Here is a 22,661-nt window from a genome sequence, read left to right on the forward strand (position 1 = left end):
GAAGTGGAAGAAATATTAAAATCATTTAATTCTTTCGGTTCTCTAGAATGTATTTTGTGACTTCCTATACTGTACTCTGTACTGTTCTCTGAGGCTTTTGTTACGTGACAGAAGGGTATATAACGGGAGACAGAACGCCGAGGGTCAGTTATGGCGTTGAAGTCGACGAGTGAAGATCAGAGAAACATAAGATAGTTATTTGCTACATCTTATGAGACTGAATATGACTTTTTACACCTGTAAATAAAGCTTGGTACTGTTAAAATAGCGTCTTCTTGTTAATAGATCTATTTATATTTGAATTATAGTGCGGGTTTACTCAAGAACCCAGTATTTCGCGTTCACGTTCTAGACAAAAGAAAGGATAAGAGTGTAAATATCATTTATTAAAATTCGTGAATGAGAAAATTGATTAATTCTTAATAGCTCGTGTAGAGCGGACAAATCAAAAGAACTAAAAATAGTTATGTAGCAAATAAAATTTCGTTAAGAAACATTACTTATGAGACACTAAAAACGACATATTACGTTTTTTACATAAAAATACATTTATAATTCAGACAATAAAATATGTAAAATATGAATGTCACGCCTGATTTCACGCCCTGATGCACATGCTCAAAAAAATTCAAACAAGTCAACACACGTTAACAGTTTTTATTTGACAAGAATGTTCAAATATATACCTTAAAGCTTACATTAATTTATAAAAGCATTTGGTCGCCATATTAGTTTCGATCACTTCTCAACCGCCACTGAGGTATATATACCGGTCGAGAAAGTTATAATCGATTGCTTTTCAATCAAGGCATTCAGGTTGCACAGACTCTAAATGCATAAACTACACAATGTTTTTAAACATGAATAAGTACAGATGACGTGCATACTCCCACTGATGATATTACGGTGAGCGACTCTTTAAGGAATTTTTCAATGACCGCCGTAACATCGATTACCGGCCGGAAATCAGACAAACATTCGACAATCTTCATCCTACAATGATCGATTGGTGGCCGGACATCTTGAATGCGATAAATCATGAATACTGCCTTCTATAGTGGGTGTGTAGCGATGAACAGAACAATAGAAATAGGCAACTAATATGGCGGTAGTCGGAGATAAAAGGGAAATAATGCATATTTATGATTTCAGGTCAGCTTTAACACGAGTTTGTGATGTATAAGTAAAACAGTGACATTCAAAATATACAGAGATAAGACATAATAAAAGTGTTAACAAATCAGTAATACAAAACATCATTTTGTTGTTGTTTAAAAAACAGTTGACTAGATTAACAAATTAGTATAGAACAAAAAGAGGTTTTCAGCCACAAAAATACAATAACTAGTAGACATGCTATAGAACTATAAAAAAGGATATACAATGGTGACTGGACGACCCACCGACAGTTGACTAGAAACACAAAATACAGAAGTATAGAACAAAAGGGTCTCCCAGCCACAAAACTGCTATAACTAGTGCATATGTAAGAAACACTACAAGAGAGACCTATGGACCACATCGCCCGACCCCCCGCCCCCCTGGGTATTCTTATTTTAAACATCAACGTCCTTTTTGTAACATGATGATTTTCTATTAATATCACATATTAAAATTGCAATTCTCACAACGTACAACTGATTTGATATTTATATATCAAGTTAACATCAATTTTGAAGCCCTTGTGGGATCCAAGAATTGTTCTGGGGCAACTGTCTAATCAATTAAGAATTAACAAAATGTCTACATAAAAGTAAAACTATATGTTATAACATGTGGATTTTTGAAACTTATTGAACATTTTCCCCATTCGGCATTGGTTAAAAAGTTTGCCCCTAAACGTTGTCAAATCCTACTCTTTAAGATTTTGATTTTGACACACTTAATGTACATTATCTGAGGTTGTTTTTACCAAAGGTACAGCTTTCAAAAGCAAATGGTTTTTATATGGTTTAAAGATTTGTGTTTATATATTCCCATGTAAAAAATTGACCACCTTATTATGACCCCATCCTAACTCAAGGGATCATGATTTCAACAAACCTGAATCTATTTTACCTAATTGTGATTCCACACAATTTACAGCTTTTTAGAATAAGATTTTTTTTAATTACCAACTACTTTCAATAATTTTTTATTATTTCCCTTAAAAAACGGCATGGCCCTTCATTTTAAAAAACTTGAATTCTCTTTCCCTAGTAATTCTTTCTGTCAAGCTTAGTTGGAATGAGCCTAGTATTTCTGGAGAAAAATTTAGTAAAAAATATATAAAGTTTTCGGACAGATAGACAAATGGACATACAGACGGATGAATGACAAAAAATGATAAGAAAATCTCACTTGATCTTTTAGCTTTAAATAAAAAAAATAACTTGCCAGTATATTTGCTTAACATAAACTGCTTTATTTAAGCAGGTCGATTTAGGTTTCTTGCGTAAAAAAAACTAAAATAGCAAAACTCTTATTTTTTTTACTACGAGTATATGTAATATACACAAACTCTTGTTTATTTGCAAAGTTTCAAGAAAATCTAATAGTTTGTTCTTTTTAGCGATTGTTACAAAATGCAGGCCTCATTAAAAATAAACTTTATCACATATAACATGTTTAAAATCGTTATAGATCATATTATGAAAATAATTGTATAAATAAAACAAAAGTTGATATAAAGGATTGTATGCTATTACGTTTGAGAATGTAGTTCTTAAAAACCACAAATCCACATCTTCGAATAATTGTAAGATTAGTATCTGTATTACATGATTTGTCTTGATATTTTTTACATCCTCGTTGCAGCACATTTGACAAGCGTTCTTTCCCATACAGATGGTATTTCGTTCATCATATCCAGCAAGGAAACGTGTCACTAAGAAATCGTTTTGGAGTTGGTGGTTGAGATTGAATAATAGAAATCCTTAATGTATATTATATTTCATAAGAAACGAATGTAATTTGCATGTCTTTGACATCCCCACAACTTCATTCAGCATAATCCTCATCGAACGTTAATTCAGTACTTGAAATACTATGGCAAAAAGCATCAATACAAACCCTGACCCTTCAACAAATGTTGCGTGACTAGATGGACCTGCATATAAAAAAAATGAGCGTAATGGTATACAAACCTATTGCAAATTACTTAATAAAACGATGTATAACATGCTTTTTTGTTAATTGATGAAATTAATTTAAAAATTGTAATGTTATGTATTAATATTTCATCTACACCTATTACTAGTATTTTCATTGATTTTATCTGAACCAAAGGTTCAAGTGATCTTTTCCGATCACGGGTTTTTTGTCGTCCATTCGCTAGTCTGTGTAACAAAAGTTATTTGTTGATTTATTTACTGATTTCTCTTGGTTGTACCGGGCCAGTACGCAATTTATTACCCAATGGGGAACCTCTTGTTTACATTGTACACCTTAAATAGTAACGAAAAAGCATGCGTGTAGTCCCTGGTGAAAAAATCTTAGCGCAGAGACGTGGTCGTCAGCCTGTCTTGTGCTACCAAGTGCCTGGCTTCGAATAGTATCGGGTATTTAAAACCCATTCTTCTTATAAAGGTATCTAAACACCGCGTCTGTTTAGTTATCAGGTGAATGTATGTTTTCTTTAATATTTTTCTCCAGGGTCTTTTGCCAAGTTTTGCTGTTACTTTTCCTTTCTTTATAGAACAGCCTGTCACGGAAAGGGGGTTCTTGGGTGCTGAATTATTACCGGCTCAAGTATTATTTAATAAAAGTAGCCGTTTCCATTATCTGAGGGGATATATTTACAGAGAAAACTGTTCTGCAGTGAGTGAGTGAACCATCGACACATCTCTAAAAATCAGTTGTGATTTTATACTGGACGGTGGTCCTAGAAATTTTACAAGTCTTTTATTACAATGCAGATAATATTTATATCATTATATAACTTTTGAAATAATAATATAACATTGTGAAAGTTTAATTTTATTAATTATCTGTCATTTGGAAACTTACATTCTGCATATTCAGTCTATTGAAAAAAAAGTTCCAGTCGGCGAGAACAAGACGGTGAGTCATGTGCATCACCAATAAAAAAGAAACCTACGTCGTTTAATGCAGCTTTGGTTCACCCGTGTAGCATGTGATAATTGTAGTAAACCAACTTAGATCTGGCTGCTGCCTAATATACATGTACCTAATTGTATTTCAAAACAACGTGCTTACTTGAATTTACGGTGCCGACAGATGGCCTCAAAAAGAGACATTTGTTCTATAAATTTAGTTTGTTTGGTGTAAAGTTTATTGAAAATAATTTCTTTTTGTTAATGTTTTTTAATTATCAAATATTTTGTTAACATTTATTTTTTTTTAATCTCCTAATTTCCTAATTTATGTAAGTTCATCAAGGTGTATAACATACATCCTAACAAATGGTGGCATGGTAGGATATATAATTATAAGCGTGTGTTTTGCATTTTGCAGTTTGACTTTGATTTTTCTTTCTTGTATGTTTAAGTATTTACACTTTTACAATGGCATATGTGCCAAAATTGATGACTGAGCTTATCGAGAAAGGTCAAGCGTCATAGACTGTTTAGAGGTGTGGCGTCAGGAGCAGGAGGCAATGGGAGAGAGAGAGAAAGAGAGAGAGAGACTGTTAGGGCTAAAAAGAGGCAGTGAGGGCAGAGAGAGAAGCTGAGCGAGAATTTGAGAAAATAAGGTTAGCTCATGACCGAAATGAGCGCCAAGCTAAAAGAGAGAGATAAGTGGAAGGCTGAGAAAAAAATTAAGTTGAAGGAGTTGGATCTTAGAGAGAAAGAGTAAGAGAAAGAAAAACTGGTCAAGACGCATATTGTAAAGTTACCAAAAGTTACAAAAATTTGAAGGAGGTCATGAACCTTCTGCAATCTCTTGAAAAAAAGCGGGGTTACAGAGGTAAGATAAATCGTAGTTTGTGGTACGTTTAATTCCCATGCTATTAGGAAGAACAATCGTAGCTTACTGTAGAATCATTAAATTTCGTGTGGGGCCAATTTTCGTGGATTGCTTAAATCTTACAGGTTTGTGGGGACTTAATTTCTTATATTCTCTACCTACAAAAGGAATTATAGCTTTATTTACATGATTTACTACTTTGTGAATAATATTAATTCGTTAACATAAAAATTGGCCCACCACTAAATCTATTGACTAGATTGTCCGAGGAGGAGAGTGATATTCACCATGCTATTAAAGCCGCTTTTCTTGGAAGGTATGAATTACCTCAGGTGCTTATCGGGATAAGTTTAGGCAGGGTCGACAGTCTAGTGATGATTAGTTTAAAAAAAAATTAAGTTAGGACAGAGATGTTCCGTAATCATTGGTGTAATAGGGAGGACATTGATTCAGACTATAAAAAGTTGTTCGATTTAATTTAAAGAAAACAGGTTGTTAGAAGTTGTTAAAAAAGATTTGCCATTGTGGGTCCTAGTCCAGAGTATATCAAAGAGGTTATACCTTTGTCAGAGTCTTTTTCAGGTGGCACATAAAGGCAGTAACACAGGTGGTGGTCGTGGTAATGTACGGGAGATGGCGGTTGCAAAACCAAAAAAGTTTAGTTCGGTTCAGCCTCAAAGAGGTAAGTTAAGCTCGTCATCAGAGTCAAATAAATATTTCAAGTATGATAGGATCGAGCATATTGCATCAAATTGTTGTCTGTGTAAATTTCAGTCAAAACCTTTGTCTCCAGATTGTTGTTCCAAAGAAACTGCGCACTAATATTATGTCATTAGCTCACGACACCCCACTGGCTGGGCAACTTGGAAAAAAGAAAACAGGAGAGCTGATCATGCAAAATTTCTTTTGGCCGGGTATGTACGTAATTGTATCTCGTTATTGCAAGCCATGCTCTATTTGTCAAAAAGGAAAACAGAAAGGAAAAACGCCAAAAGCAAATTCTGGACATTGATGTTCCATTTTCCAGTTTAGGGATCGTTTTTTTTCTTTAACCAATGAAGGAAAAGTAAAACAGGTACATTTTAGTATTTATGGACAATGAAACACGATTTCTAGAGGCATTTCCAATGATTAATCAAAGAGTAGATTTTTTAAAGAAGTCTTGTCAGATCAGGGAGCTTATGTCTGCCCTTAAATTAGAGTTTTGCAAAATGCTTAAAGTTCGCAAACTGTCAGCAACTTTTTATCATTCTCAATCGTTGGTAAAACGACTTAGTTGTAGAATTATTAAGGTGGGCTGTTCATTTACAATGTGTACTTTTTGCTTTCAGAGAGGTCCCAAATGAAACAACCAGCTTCACTTCTGTTGAACTTCTTTATGCTTGACATGTCAGAGACTGAACATCTTAAAGGAGCAGTGTGAGGAGCCAATTGATGAACAAGCGTCAGTCTTAATCAATATGATGAAAGCTCGAGAAAGAATGAAGACAATTCGTAAGATGTTGACAGAGGCAGAGGCGATGAAACACCAGAAAAGAAAATATGACAAAAACCACGGGCAGGACTTTTAAAGTAGGTCATAAAGTTCTAGTGTTGTTGCCTACTAAGAACTTCGAAACTATCGGCGCAGTGGAAAGGTTCATATGATTAAACCCTGTTGATTCAAAGTCAGGCTGTCCAAAAACAAAGAGACAATTTACCACGAAAATATGTTGAAGATATGGTTTGAGAGAGAAATTATGGCATGATTGAATGTCATTTTCTGTTTAGCCAATAATGATGTTCATACAAAAGACGATGTAGTGTCCGACTCTCCACCAGACGAGGTCGTAAGCCGACGTACATTATTCAAAGGACGAAGAGGAACAGAGGTTAGTGGAAGATTCTTATGATATTTTTACTGATGTTCCTATGAGAACCCCTCTGACAAAACACAAAAATTCTATGGATGTGCCTATCCAGATAAAACCATATCCGATTCCGTTTGCATAACAAGATCAAGTGAAGAGCGAGTTAAAACAAATGATCGATCTTGGTATCATAGAGGACACGGACAGTCCGTGTTCTGCACCAGTCGTCTTCTTAACAAGAGGCCCATGGGGCCACATCGCTCACCTGTGCAACAATAGGCGTTCAAAAGATAGTGTGCCATATGGCCCTCGGTAGAATAACAAAAAAAAAATATTGTAAAGTATTCGAATTTTACACTTATTTTTGCATACACGTAATCTTTGACATTGTACCTTCATGAAATACTGTTTTTACACAGAAAAAGAAAATCCTACGCAAGACATAGAACTAAATATTTGGTAGGGGTACACTGTTATATAACTTCTAATTCCCTGTATTTTCGTTCTACCCCCCCCCCCCTCCCCCACTTAATAAAGCGTTCAAAATATATGAGAGCATATAGGTACATGTTCTTCCTCAACTACTTACTAGTTATTGTATTTTTTTTAAAATATAATAGTTATTGAATTTTTTCAGAAAAAAATCCTACATGTATATATGTGAAGAAGAAAACTGCACATCAATGCGCTCAATTTCTCAAATTCAAAATATTCAACAATTTAATTTGTCTTCTCCATTATAATTAAATGACTGTTGTTTACCTCGCGTAAACTCGTGACTTTTATAACTTTACTCACACTTGATTGATGAATACACTGGAATGAAAAATGTTGTCACGTGACATGTTAAAGAGCTATAAAAATCAATGTTATCGTATTGACAGGCACATCACTCTAATTTACTATGGCCCATCCATTATTTTCATTTTAATTCAAAAATAACAAATGGCTACAAACCAGGATAATTTTCCGCTGTAATATTTTCTTAGGAATAGCGATAATTCTTTTATCCCTGCAACAGAAATGTGTCAGAACTATGGAAACTGTTTTAACGATGTCGTTTTTATTTGCTCACATTTCACATTATTCATTGTATGAAGAGGGGCCTCAGAGAGTAGTTTTATACAGCATATCATTCTTTAATTTTTTTGTGTACAAGTATTTAACATACTCTGATTCATATAGAATTTCTAATGATCAACCAAAATTTCAGCGTCAATCTTAGAATTATAAGAAAGATGAGCTCAAAATGTTGCTAGGTTTGAGTCATATTTTGTTCACATGAGTTTATTTCATTCAGCTTAAGATTTTTAACTTGGTATTTTCTATTCGGCATTTAAAATGGAAAAAAATGAATGGCCTCAGATCTGTGTACAAACATAGAATTGTGAGCAAATCTCTGTATCTTGCTTATAATTCGAAGCTTAACACTCAAATATGGTACGTAAATAGAAATTGTAAACAATCAAACACAAGAAACATGCACTATAACAAATAAAGAACACAATTTATTTTTTCAAAATGAATCACATACATGTATATACCTACATATTTCCTTCGGCGATATCAAACTCTATTTAAACTGAATAAACTCGAGAAAATGCCGAGCATCTCAACAAAACATATTGCATTATACTACCATTACGCAAAAGATGATACCGAATTACGATAGCCTGAATGAATTGCATTTTAATTCTTTCTTATGACATCAGATGTTGCTTGATTTTGCGCAGGTAAACAGTAAACTGTTTGATTTACCGAAGTCTCTGTTTGATTTGATACGTAAAAATCAGGAAATACAAGCGACAGTTCCTAGTGTAACGCAAAGCATAAATGAAAACAAAACGAACATCACAACAAGCTAACACCACCGTCATATGTGAGAACTGTCAACGCATTGAAGTATTTAGCCTCAATTTACTTCACAAAATCGGCACCAATGTATTTTGCATGTTTCAAAGATATCCTTCGTACACGAACTGTTGCACAACAAACAAAATCATCAATGTCAGATCGACCCGTTTATCATATAGTGTCATGGCTGCTTTCAACAAAGAACCTCGTTTTAGAATTATGGAATACGAGTCTTGGTAAAATGGGTAAGCAAACCCGGGCCGGGGCTAAATAAAAGCCGGGGCAGATCGGCAATCGTCAATTCCAATTGCGCATTATTTTGCAGCAATATTTACAGCGAATACAAATATACTGGTCAGTAAATATCTTGAAATTTTAAGGAGATTGGCAGATTAATAACTGTCAATCTTTTGTTTTGCCCTGGCCCGTTCATGCCTACCCATTTTACCAAGACTCATGGATGCTATAAATTGCTTGAAACACGCCTTTCCTTTCTTATTATTTTCGTAATAACTCAGATTTGAAACAGAATTAGCCCATAATTTTTGCAATTTAAATTTTCCTTCCCATAAGGATTATTCATGCTAAATAACAATGCATTTGCCCCAGTAGTTCTTGAGAAGAAGATTTTTTAAAATGCACCCCCCTTGTTTACAGTTTTGAGGTTTTCTCCGCTTTCAATGACAATTTTTCTTTCATTTCTGCAATTTATATTCATCTTTCCATAAGAATGCTTTGAGCCAAATTTAGTTGGTTAAGTACTTTTAGAGAAGAAGTTCAGAATGTGAAAAGTTTACAGACGGACAGACAGGCGGACAGACGGACTACGGACAAAATGCGATCAGAATAGCTCGCTTGAGCTTTCAGCTCAGGTGAGCTAAAAACCACGACAATTTGAGACGTCATGATCAGGGAATTTCACTAAGTAACTGTTTATGACCCTAGACCATTGCCTAGAATAGATGATATTTTAATTAATATCACCAAAGCTAAGTTCATAAGCAAATTAGACTTAACTTAAAGCTATTGGCATGTTCCATTAAACGAATACGCAAAATACAAAAGTACATTTGTAACCGCATTTGGACATTTAAGTTTTATAATGGCATTTGTAGTGGTGAAGGCACCGGCCACTTTCGTTAGACTGGTAAGTAAGCTCCTTGCAGGGCAGGAGGATTTCTTAGAGGCTTTCATTGAAGACATTTGCATTTACAGCAACACATTGGAAGAAAATTTTGAGCATTAGAAAACAGTATTTTGAGCGTTAAGAAAAGCAGCTCGAACTTCAAAATTTGAGTTTGGTTTCAATGAACATGTTTTGGTCCATCTGTAGTAAGTGAAAATATTAAGCTAACAAGTTACTGTCCTTTAAAAAAAAGGACTACAATACGTGGACAATTTGCATGTGTTTCCAACGAAAACGTGAAAGCCTTTAAAATTATCACAGATTCCACCGACTCTAGCCCCCTGTTTTTAACTACAATAAATTTGTACGTTGTATTATCTATATACTGTATAGTTGACTTTTAATTTCAGAATTTAAAAGGTTCATACTTCTAAAAAATTTATGATCTATATTAATGAAGATTGCATGTATAGTGTAAGGCATTCGGCGAATTCTACTATTTGCGCACATTACGCTTCGCACTTCTTTGTTAACTATGCAGTGACAGCTTTGTGTAAATCATTTTCATATTTTGATGCATTTCTTCTGAGATATAAACTTGTATACATGTATAGTGGCATAAATGTATTATATACAGTCACATAATTATTCACTCATACTTAAATAATTTTAATCGGGAAGTACTCTAGCCTCGCCTTCTATAAAAGTAAAGTTCAGCTACATGTGTATATATTCAGAAAACAACAAAACATTGCAAATTATGCTATTTGATGCATGTTGTAGTTTCGGCATAACATTACGATATTTCATAATACTGACAATTTAAATCACATGCCAATCATTTCTTTAAAAGGAATACTTTGTTTCTGTAATGTTTACCAACATTTTTACAATTACAGCGCCTTTGAACTTGCATACATGTGCATATGGCATAAAATCCCGATCCTGATTCAGATACACCTGTGCTAGCCTGATTACCTGAGCTACCCATTACGCACAGGAACCAGGCAAGTTCATGCGCAGGCTGAATTTTCCTCATAGCATCCGGTTTAACCTCGCTTATATATTTTCTGCGTGGACCTCAGGGTCCACGCAATGATGTCAAAATTAGATCTCTCTCTCTCTCTCTCTCTCTCTCTCTCTCATGCTTTTAATGTCGGAAATATGCCAGAGAGAGACAGAATTGTTTTGTTAGCGGCTATAAATAAAAATATGTCTGTCTAATTGAAAAAAGACAACAGTTGCATTGAAATTTGAAACAAGCGTTATAAAATCAACCCCTTCCCCTCATAACTTCTATGTGCAGCCAAACACTAATGCTTTTAAAAGTAGTTCATGGAAATTCATGCGCAGTGCATATGTGCCCAAAACGCACAGTCTTTTTTTAAAAAAAAACACGTAATTAATAAGAAAGGAAACATTATTCAATGCTAAATTTATCGCAAACAAAAAAAAAACTAATAGATTTGACAAAACATGGCTCTCTAGGTAAATATGGGGAAAAATATTCAATGCTAAATATATTCGCAAACAAATAAAAAACCAATAGATTTGACAAACATGTCTCTCTGGGTATCTACTTGGTATAGCAGAAGCTTTAACTTTGAAACTGCTCGGTTTTTTGTTTACTTTTGAAGTTGTGCTATTTATGGTATCATTAGCGATTTGCCTGCCTCGACCAGGACTCTGCTTTCAGCAAAGCCCGGCTAAAAAGATAAATTCATTCATAGGTATGATTGGCTTTTATCGGAAATTCATTCACAATTTCGCCACACTAGCACTTCCGCTTACAGACCTGATGAGCAAGACAACATCTAACAAGATCAATTGGACTAGGTATCTTGATCCGAAAGTTGAAAGGTAAGTTACTGTCACACCCAGTTCTAAAAATTCAAGATTTTAGTCGATCCTTTTTTGCGCATTGTAAAAGTTGCAGATGCAGTATTAGAGGAAGTGTTTGCTGAAATTTAGTCTATCAGGTAGACATTATGCTGTTGTAGAAAAAGAATGCTTAGCAATTATATGGGCAGTTCTGAGTCTCTGGGTATATTATAAAAACACCTACATGTATCTTATCTGCAGAAAGTCTGTTTTAAAAGCGACAATACAAACCCGTATACAACTGAAATTATCGAAGATGACTACATTATTAAAGTTATGAATAAATCCGATCATTGATAAATGAATAATATCTGCTTTCCTAGAATTGTGGAATTAAATATAACACATGTCATATATTGTTTAAAAATCTTTTAAAATGACAATACTAGAATCAATAGATATCTTTAAATCATAATATTATAACTCATACAATTAAACATACGAGTATTAAGACGATCCAAGTAGATGTAAACTTACCACATTTATCTGTCTTCCCATCAACAGAACCTGGAAAAAATTTCAAAATACGAAATGAATGATCTTAACTATAATTATACTTTAAATACCGTTACACAAACATGCACGTGCGCTAGATGTATATGCCGCAGATGATTAATATCGTTACAGAAAGAAGTATTTATCTTCATGTCAATCTTTCTTTTTATCGTCCCGTGATCGTATTTTCTGGTGGGTTAGCTCACATTTACCATAACACACCAAATGAATCATAAATTATAATTATGCATTTAAAATCGCTAATTTTCATTACATCGAATGCCAAAACCTCTGGTTATACAATCAAAAATAATTTTAAAAGGCACACGAGCAGAACAATGCATTTTTAATAACTTAGAATTGCGTAGCTGCAGGAATGGGGCAATTGAAAGAAGTATCTGTAATTGAGTGTAATTAAAACATTTTTCTAAGTAATTGGAAGTAATTTGTAATTCAGTATCTTTTCAATTGCAAGTAATTGAATGTATTTGAATACATTCCAAAACTATCATGCATTTTCAATTGCTTTTCAATTACATTTCAATTACTCATTATTATAAGCTCACCTGAGCTGAAAGCTCAAGTGTGCTATTCTGATCATATTTTGCCCGTCGTCCGTCTGTCCGTCCATCTGTCCGTCTGTCTTTTCGTCTGTAAACTTTTTACATTTTGAACTTCTTCTCTAAAACTGTTTGGCCAATTTCAACCAAATTTGGCACAAAACATTCTTATGGGAAGGCAAATATAAATTGCGAAATGAAAAACCGATCTTTATGCAAGAAAACCTCGAAACTGTACAAAAAGGGGTTGCATTTTTAAAAATCTTCTTCTCAAGAACTACTGAGTCAAATTCAATGTAATTTAGCATAAATAATCCTTATGGAAAGGAAAATATAATTGCAAAAATAATGGGCTAATTTTGTTTCAAATCTGAGTTAATACGAAAATAAAATTAAAGGAAAGGCGTGTTTCAATCAGTTTAATTATAGCTTCGGGTTCGGTAATCCACGAATCTTTGTAAAATGGGAAGACAAAACCGGGCCGTGGCAAAACAAAAGATTGGCAGTTATTAATCTGCAAATTTCATTAAAATTTTCAGGATATGTTACGGACAAGTATATTTGTATTCGCTGTAAAAATTGCTTAAAAACAATGCGTATTTTTGAATTGACGATTGCCGATCTGCCCCGGCTTTTATTTTGCCCATGCCCAGGTTTGCCTATCCATTTTACTAGGCCTCGTATTCCATACTTCTAAAACAAGGTTCTTTGTTTAAGCAGCCATGACATGATAAACAAGTCGATCTGACAATGATGAATCTGTTTGTTGTGCAACAGTTTTCGTAAGAAGGGAATCTTTGAAACATGCAAATAACACTGGTGCCGATTTTGTGAAATAAATTGAGGTTAAATATTTCAATGCGTTGACAGTTTTCACATATGACGGTGGTCTTAGTTTGTTTTGATTTTCGTTTCGTTTTCATTATTCATGTTTTGTAATCTGGTAACTATCGCCTGTGTTTTGTAAATTTTATGCATCAAATCAAACAGAGACTTCGGTAAATCAAACAGTTAACTGCTTACCTGCGTAAATTAAGCAAAATTTGATGTATTAACAAAGAACTAAAATATAACTTATTCTATCGGTAAATCGGTATGATCTTTTGCGTAATGGTAGATTAATGCAACATGTTTTGTTGAGATTCTCAGCATTTTGTCGAGTTTATTCAGTTTAAATAGAGCTTAATACCGCTGACGGAAATATGTAGATTATATACATGTATATAATTCATTTTGAAAAATAAATAGTGCTCTTTATTTGTTATAGTGCATGTTTCCTATGTATAATTGTTTACAATTTCTATTTACTAATCATATTTGGATGTTAAGCCTCGAATTATAAGCAAGATACAGTGATTTGCTCACAATTCTATGTTTGTACACAGATCTTTTGTTTCCATTTTAAATGCTGAATAGGATATACCAAGTTAAACATGAGAACAAAATATGACTCAAACCAAGCAGAAATGTGAGCTCTTTATCTTGCTTATAATTCTACGATTGACGCTGAAATGTTGGTTGATCATTAGAAATGTCTTGCTAAATGTTTACTTAAATACTTGTATAAAAAAAAATAAAGGATGATATGCTGTATATAACTACTCTCTAGGGCCCCCTCTTTATACAATGAATAACGTGAAATCTACATTAATAAAAACGACACCGTTAAAACAGTTTCCATAGTTCTGACACATTCCTGTTGCGGGGATAAAGGAATTATTGCTATTCGTAAGAAAATATTACAGCGGAAAATTATCCTGGTTTGTAGCCATTTGTTATTTTCGAATAAAAATGAAAAAAAAATGGATGGGCCTTAGTATAATAGAGTGATGTACCTATCAATACTGTAACTTTTTTATGCCAGTGTATTCATCAATCAAATGTGAGTAAAGTTATAAAAGTATAAAGTATATAAACAACAGTAATTTAATTATAATGGAGAAGACAAATTAAATTTTTGAATGTTTTTAATTTGAGGAATTGAGCGCATTGAGGTACAATTTTCTTCTTCACATCTATAAGTTTTTTTTAATAAAATACAATAACTATTATATTATATATATATATATATATATATATATATATATATATATATATATATATATATATATATATATTTTTTTTTTTAAAATACAATAATTAGTAAGTAGTTGAGGAAGAAAATGTACCTATATGCTCTCATATATTTTGATAGCTTTATAAAGTGGATAGAAGTGGGGGGGGGGGGGGCAGAACGAAAATATTGGGAAATAGAAGTTAACAGCGTACCCCTGCCAAATGTTTAGTTTTATATCTTGCATGGGATTTTCTTCTTCTGGGTAAAAATAGTATTCCATAAAGGTACAATGTCAAACATTACGTGTATGCAAATAAGTGTAAAATTCGAATACTTTACAATATTTATCTTTGGTTATTCTACCGAGGGGGCATACGGCACAATATCTTTTGAACGCCCATTGTTGCTCAGGTGAGCGGTATGGCCCCATGAATCTCTTGTCTTGTTAAAAGATAAGGTTCATTATCAGTTTTTCGTTAATTTTAGGCTTTAAGCAGTACATTTAATCAGTACAAGTAAATGTAAACAATTATATGCATGTGCAGATATATAAGGTTAACAGGAGAATGACAGACAGAAACTTAATAATAATGTTTAGGTTGCATACCTGTTTAAAATGGGCTTGCGTGTATACACTAATTAAGTGTCTCATTATGTTTGATGTGTTTATACAACATGACTATCTGGAAAAGGTCTAATTTGTACAAGCCTGAAGCCCTTTTATACCGAAGAACAAATGTATTGAATATAAATTCAGATTTAAAAAATCTTGTTCAGAACCAAACGTGAACCTAATGACACTGGATTTAGAACCCATTACAATGTTTATATATGTTTATATATTATTTGAAAATTAAACATAAATATTTTAAGGTGGAAGGCTACATCGTCACAATATTTCTGACATCCGTTAGAAACGCCATTTTGTTCCGGATTGATAGCATTATGTCGTGGTACAAAATAGCTATACACCGTTCAATTGAACTCTTCTAACGAGGGAGATGAGATAAGAATGAAATCACCAAACGCTTAGAAAATGTGTCAATTCCCTTCGTGATTAAAGCTTTCAACTAACATTGATTATCAGCTGTTATGTAGAGAAAACGTGAAATCGAAACAAGCTTATCTTTTAAAAAGATTGGTGAGCTAGCGCTGTAGCCATCACAAACACAAAAGCAGATATCTAAAACATTGGTTTAAATTTCTGAATCGATTGATTAACAATAAGAAGGCACAGTGGTGTACTGGAATTGTGCTGGAGTGGGGTCTCAATTTAGAATTGTTAATCTATAGTGGGCTTCACATCGGCAATGGCATAGCTCATTGACTGTGCCTTAATCATTATGTATATACTGTAATTTTAATTTCGAGGTGAAAATTTTCAAGAACCATTGGTTCCTTTTTGAAGCAATCGTATCTTCTCGGGACTTTCCGACAACCTCGGAAAACATATCCGAAGTTGTTTTCCGAGCTTGAAAGAATTTACGATAAAGATAGCTTTTTATCATAATATTAAAGATAACTCTGCATTAGAAGACCTGAGCTACTGTTACTTTTTGACATTAACAATAAAACATAAAACTTCGTGTGAAGTCGATAAAACGAAATTCAAATGGTACAGTTTATCTATCGTAGTGCAGTATTCCCAGAATCCCCTACTATGGAGTCGAACATGTGTATTCCAGTCAAAAAGACTAACGTAGTTGCTAGCGCTCGAGAGCGCTAGCAATGATATACTGTTTTTAATTACCACACGTATGTGTGTATCACTATGGACAGATAATGTATGTATAAATACTGTGGAATCACTTAATTTCGTGGGGGCCAATTTTCGTGGATTGTGACTTTTTTGTTTATTCGCGGGGATGTTATTTCGTTGATGCGTCGGTTACTGGTTCGGTAAAAAAGATAACTCTTTCTAAAATTCTTTTCATTGGGGATTTAAATTCGTGGTGGAGGGTTACCCACGAATACCACGAAAATTGAGCAACAACGAATTCTTATCATTCTACAGTATGCATATGGTTTTCATAATTCGTATTGTATATAAAAGAGTAAAAGGCAATGTAACTACTATCATTTTGTTTTAAAGAGTTAAATATAAATATAATGCATTAATCAAAAATATAATTTTTCAGATTCAAACATTTTCATAAGCACTACTTACTTTATTCCTACATTTTAGCGTATACCTTTACCTTTTTTAAATTTTTCTTTGGGATTTTTTTAAATTAGAACATTGGTCCTGAGATATTTGAGACCAAGTTAAATCAAGAAAGACAACTCTTAAACAGGATCTTTCAAACCAAGATTTTTGCAATAATTCAGTATTTCTTTTAATATTTCAATTTCATTTCATTTCTTTTTTTCATCTCATTAACCAACAAATATTGTTTCTATTTTCAGCTTTTTGTGGGATTTCATCCAGCAGTTTGCCTTAAAAGAATTTTTAAATATTTTAGTTTCATATTTATGTGGATTCCAATAAAAATCATACAAACTTCATTCATAATTAATTTGTTTTTTCATTTTCAAACTTTATAACATTTCACTTTTACTAGAGTTTTAAAACAGAAATGTTTAAAAATTTGCCATATAAGGGGTTATCTGGAAGCAGACTGATATTTTAAAAATTATCTTAAAAATAGAGTATTGTACTTTGAGGTATATTATTGTTGAATACTGTGCCTATTATTAGTAACAAATGCATGCAACAAAAATCTCCTACATTTATTTGGTGTTGACATCTCCCTTAAAGCAAAACCTATAAATAATGATTAAAATGAACGCAAATTTTAAAGACATTACCATAAAAAGGTTTTATGTGTCTTAATGCTGTTTATAATTGTATTTATTCTTTGATAAGATATTAAAATTGAAATGTATTTAATTACATTTTTCAATGTAATTGAAAGTAATTAATAACATTTGGAAAAAAAATCAATGTAATTGTAATTGCAAGTAACTCACAAAATTATCGATGTATTTGAAAGTAATTAATTACATTTCAAAGTAATGGACCCAAACCCTGGTAGCTACAGACTTTAATTCAAGATTGAAAATTCTGACAAAATATGGAAGGAGGTCGGTATTGTCCACTCTACAATCATTTGATGTGGAAAAAGGTCTTAGCTTGCTTATTTAGGTTGCAACTTTGTATCAAAGTAGGGTACCCTATTCTTAAAATAGGTCTCAGACACTATCAATTCTCACTTGATATTTTTGTCGGTGTCTATGGAGGTACAATGAACATATATATTCATTGTAAAATATATGTACATGTTGATTTTTTATTTAAGATTTGATTTGATTTTTATTTTTATTTATTTTTACCCTACTTGTAACACGAATTTATACCCTCTTCATTTTTTTCAGATATTTAAATCTTCAAAATAAGTATGCAGCTGCGAAGTTTGACAGCTCTTCTGAGTGATTAAAAAGGTATTGTTTTTAACTTGTATGCATAATTTGCACAAACAACAACCTGTAGAACCTTATATTTATTGGTTTTTTATCTTTTGGCAACACTTTTCGTCAGTTATGGGCAGAAACAAGCCAGTTCATGAAATATCTACAATCTTATCTTCAAATATATCAATAGAGAAACGGTCCTTTTTCAGTGCCGTTTTTATGTAGAAAATATCACCAAATTGCTTTTTTCCGTAATACTTTATCACAGATGGATACATCTGATTTAAATGCGCGCTTAATAGCACATAATTTAAACAATTGAGGTTTTTTAATGCCTATAGATAATTTAAATCCGAAAAAATCGTACCAAACCAATTTGAATGGTGTCTATTAAAATCAGAGGGATGAGACTTTTAAATAGACACTTTACTGTTGGTAGATTGGCGCTGAATTAAACTTTATGCTTTATTTTATGTCTGGAAAAAATCGAATAAAGCTTTGAAGTTGCATATTACCATAGTGATCAAACAAACATTCCTGACCACACAAAGTCTGGAAAGCGATTTAAAACATGTCAGTGTTCTACAGTGACCACATTTGACAAACGTCTACCTAGATAAAACTATGGAATCCGGATAGGGCCATGTAGTTCACTATCGCATCATCGCACCATCGACGTTTTAGTCGATAGTGAGATTGTGCGATTGTGCGATGACGATGATGCGATAGTGCAATGATGATGATGCAATGGTGCGATAGCGCGATGACGATGGCGCAACAAAGCAATGACGATGGTGCAATGGCACGATAAAGCGATAGCGCGATGATGCGACGATACGATAGCGATAACGCAATGGTGCGATAGCGATGATGCGATGCTCTATCGCGTTATTATTAGTTCTTTATCGCGTCGTCATCATCGTTTTATCGTAGCATCGCTCTATCGACTTTCCATAAAAAGGATTACATTCCCAGCAGCCATTGCACAATATGGCGTTTGATGACGAAGAGTTGCTAGAAAATATTATCAATGGGTAGGACTTAAGATGAAATGAATTTATTACGGACGAAGTAACATGCAGATGTTTGCATTTGTTGATGTATAAATATAAATTCTGCAAATATATCAGAAAAATAACTATTAAGTTATTAACTTGTACATAATTCCCATCTAAATCTAAATGAAAGTATAATACTTTTGCAATATTAAAATTCATATTATGTTCACAAGTCATTAAATATTTAAAGGGAGGGAACTCTTACAATTACAATGAATATAGTGTACGCACTTTTACCTTGATAGTCATACCAAAAAGTACTGGTTAAAAATATTAATGACACACTCTTTATCAATATATCAAATCTAACAGCTCACTAGTATACTGAAATTAAATCTAATTTTGCTCAATATATAAAGCATATGTGTTTGTTAATAAATTTGAATGAGAATTATCATCCCCCCGTTTGAATCCATGCCTTGATTATGTGGTTTTCATTAACTGCATTGTTTTCTTTGTTTATTTGCCTATGATTTAAATATCTATATCGTTAGCAAAAGGGTAAAGCTAATTTGTAATACCTAATTATTATTAGACAGTCAAGTTTATCAACCTCTAATATAAAATCCGTTCATATATTCACTGCCTGCCGCGTTTTCTCCTTTCAATGCCGCATGCGCAAAAAGTCGATGGCGCAATGGTGCGATGACGCGACAAAGACTAACGATGACGCGAGAGAGCAACGCATCATCGCTATCGCAACATCGCTATCGCACCATCGCGTTATCGCTATCGTATCATCCCGTCATTGCGCTATCGCTTTATCGTGCCATCGCACCATCGTCATTGCATTGTCGAGCCATCGCACTATCTACTCAAACAGCGATGGTGCGATGATGCGATAGTGAACTACATGGCCCTATCTGAATTCCATGTTAAACCCACGTGACTTTTTTAAATTATTTATACCATACATGGTTTCAACATACCGTAGGTCACGCAGGTTATCGTTCTCGATTGCTATAGGAAAAACCTTGAATTTTCATACAATTTTCATTTCTTAAAGACGTTGTTTATTCATGGTTTGAGTTCTCAAAGTCGGATTGTTATAAAGTTCAATATCATTAGTAAAATTTATTCTAAAATCTATTATATAAAAGATATTTTATGAAATGAATTATTGTTGACACAACATTCGATATTTTTACTATACTAGCTGAAAAAAGAAACTGTGCATAATAAAATTTAGTATAATTTTTCTATATCTATTGTTTGTATTTATAAAATTTAAACAATCGATAATGGTACTGTTTTTGACAATATCGGATGGTAACTGTCCGGGTGCACGGACTTTTTCATGGTTAGTGAGCACCTGTTGTTTATTGAATAATTTGTATGCACGAGTTTAACGGAACAATACTGTTTGGAATAAGAATTGTAAAGGATTTGTTTAGACTTTTTTTGTTAAGGAAACCACTTTAGTTTCAACAAAAGTTACTCCTATGTCATGCCACGACTCAACGAAAATCAACGTAATCGTGCTGTTGGGATGCTGCAAGCTAGAATGACACAAAATACTGTAGCAGGACACTTTGGAGTTCATCGGAACACCATCCAGTCGTTATGGAGACGTTTTCAACAATCTGGTAACACTCAGGATCGACCGCACTCTGGGCGACCTCGTGTGACGTCACGTCAACAGGACAACAAAATTAGACTTGTGCATCTGAGAAATCGTTTCCAGACAGAAAGTTTGACTGCCCGTAGCATTCCAGGGCTTCGACCAATTAGTCCAAGAACTGTGCGTAATCGTCTGCGCGAGCAAAACATCAGACCAAGACGTCCAGCGGTGCGCCCAGTACTGCTTCAACGTCATCGTATCGCCAGACTAGCGTGGTGCACACGACATCTGCGATTCAGAATACAGAACTGGGCCAATATTCTGTTCACTGATGAATCAAGATTTCATTTGGATAGCAGTGACAGCCGTTGTAGGGTGTATCGTCGCGTTGGGGAGCGTTACCAGGACGCTTGTGTTGTGCAACGTCGACAATTTGGTCGATGTAGCGTTACGGTGTGGGGTGGAAGACCCCTGTATAAATTGTCAATGGAAATCTCACCGGCGTACGCTACTAGTATCGAGATGAAATTATTCAGCGTATTATTACTCATACAGAGACATCAAAATCACATCACTCTGCAGCAAAGCAACGCAAGGCTACACGTAGCACGTGTAGTCAGGGACTTGTTTGTTCAACAGAATGTCGATTTCTTGCCTTGGCCAGCTGTTTCCCCCGATTTGTCGCCGATCAACAGAATGTCGGTGTCTTGCCTTGGCCTGTTGTTTTCCCCTATTTGTCGCCGATCGAGCACATCTGGGATGGAATGGAAAGACATTTACGCCGTTTACCAAATCAGCCAGTGACATTGGCTGATATAGGCAAGGCTTTAACCAACATCTGGAACAAGATCCCTCAAGCATTTCTGAACACTTTAGTGGCATCAATGAGGCGTTGCTGTCAAGCATGCGTGAACGCAAATGGTGGTCACACTCGTATTAATTTTGTTACTTCAATTTCAAATAACAGTGACTTTCGAGTGTGCTGAAATTGACATTATTCGACGTTGACATTAATGTGTTATGAGATGTTGTTACGAATACATGTCTTAACAATATTACAAAAAATAAAATATGTTCATTGAAATTTTTGAATGTTTTTTCATATATTAAATTATGTACAGTTTCTTTTCCGCTAGTATATATTATGGAATTAGGCTCAAACAAAGTTGGACTTTTAGCAAGACAGAGGAAATTCGGACTGAATTTTTCAGATTTTGTTTTTCATTGAAATATTTCTGTTAATACTGAAATATTCAAAGTTAAGATTTTATTTGTTATTCATCATAATTTTGCATATTTTCTGTAGCATGGTTAAATCTAATTTTTTCATTTTGATAATTGTATGGCACACATAACAAAAATATTGAAAAATGCTTAAAAACGATAAAAGACACCATATGTCAAAATTTTCATCATTGACCTTATATAAATTTTATGCCAGCAGAGTAAGATCAATATACCTAGTTTAATACTAAAAATTTTTTATTTAATCATCATTCAGTTTTTTGTTAAATTGAATAAAAAATGGGTAGAATTTGAAAACTGATAGAGGAAATTCGGACCGAATATTTATACAAATTGTGAATGAAAACTTAATGTTTTGTATCCACTTAGTATCACTGCCTTTCGTAAACTGTATTTCATTTTTAAAAGAGTTTGGCAATTTATATTATTTTCACAATTAAGAAAATCTCAACCATTGTGTTAAATTTATTGGGATTTTTCTTAAATTTTCAAAAAATATTCAATGGCTATTATCTCAAAAAAGAAAAATAACACTACCATGAAAGGTAAATAACACACACAGATGGTTTTATATTATCATCAGTAAAAATTTTTCATTCTGAGTAAACTTAAACCTTAAGTACAAGCCTAATGTTGTACAGACTTATTTGTACATG

General features: G+C 33.5%; 1 protein-coding gene across 2 annotated transcripts in view; it reads right to left on the reverse strand.

The window, feature by feature from the left end:
- Window positions 1–448: 448 nt before the first annotated feature.
- Window positions 449–22,661, reverse strand: part of LOC128158001 (uncharacterized) — a 48,555-nt gene continuing 26,342 nt past the window's right edge. For both annotated transcript variants that reach the window (XM_052820671.1, XM_052820670.1), the window contains exons 3-4: window positions 12,097–12,126; window positions 449–3,088 (exon numbers count right to left, since the gene is read on the reverse strand). In XM_052820671.1, the coding sequence (XP_052676631.1) occupies window positions 3,006–3,088; window positions 12,097–12,126 (113 nt within the window). In that variant the 3' untranslated portion in view covers window positions 449–3,005. The remainder of the gene's footprint in view (window positions 3,089–12,096; window positions 12,127–22,661) is intronic.

The sequence above is a fragment of the Crassostrea angulata genome, chromosome 8, assembly GCF_025612915.1.
Source record: "Crassostrea angulata isolate pt1a10 chromosome 8, ASM2561291v2, whole genome shotgun sequence".
NCBI lineage: Eukaryota > Metazoa > Mollusca > Bivalvia > Ostreida > Ostreidae > Magallana > Magallana angulata.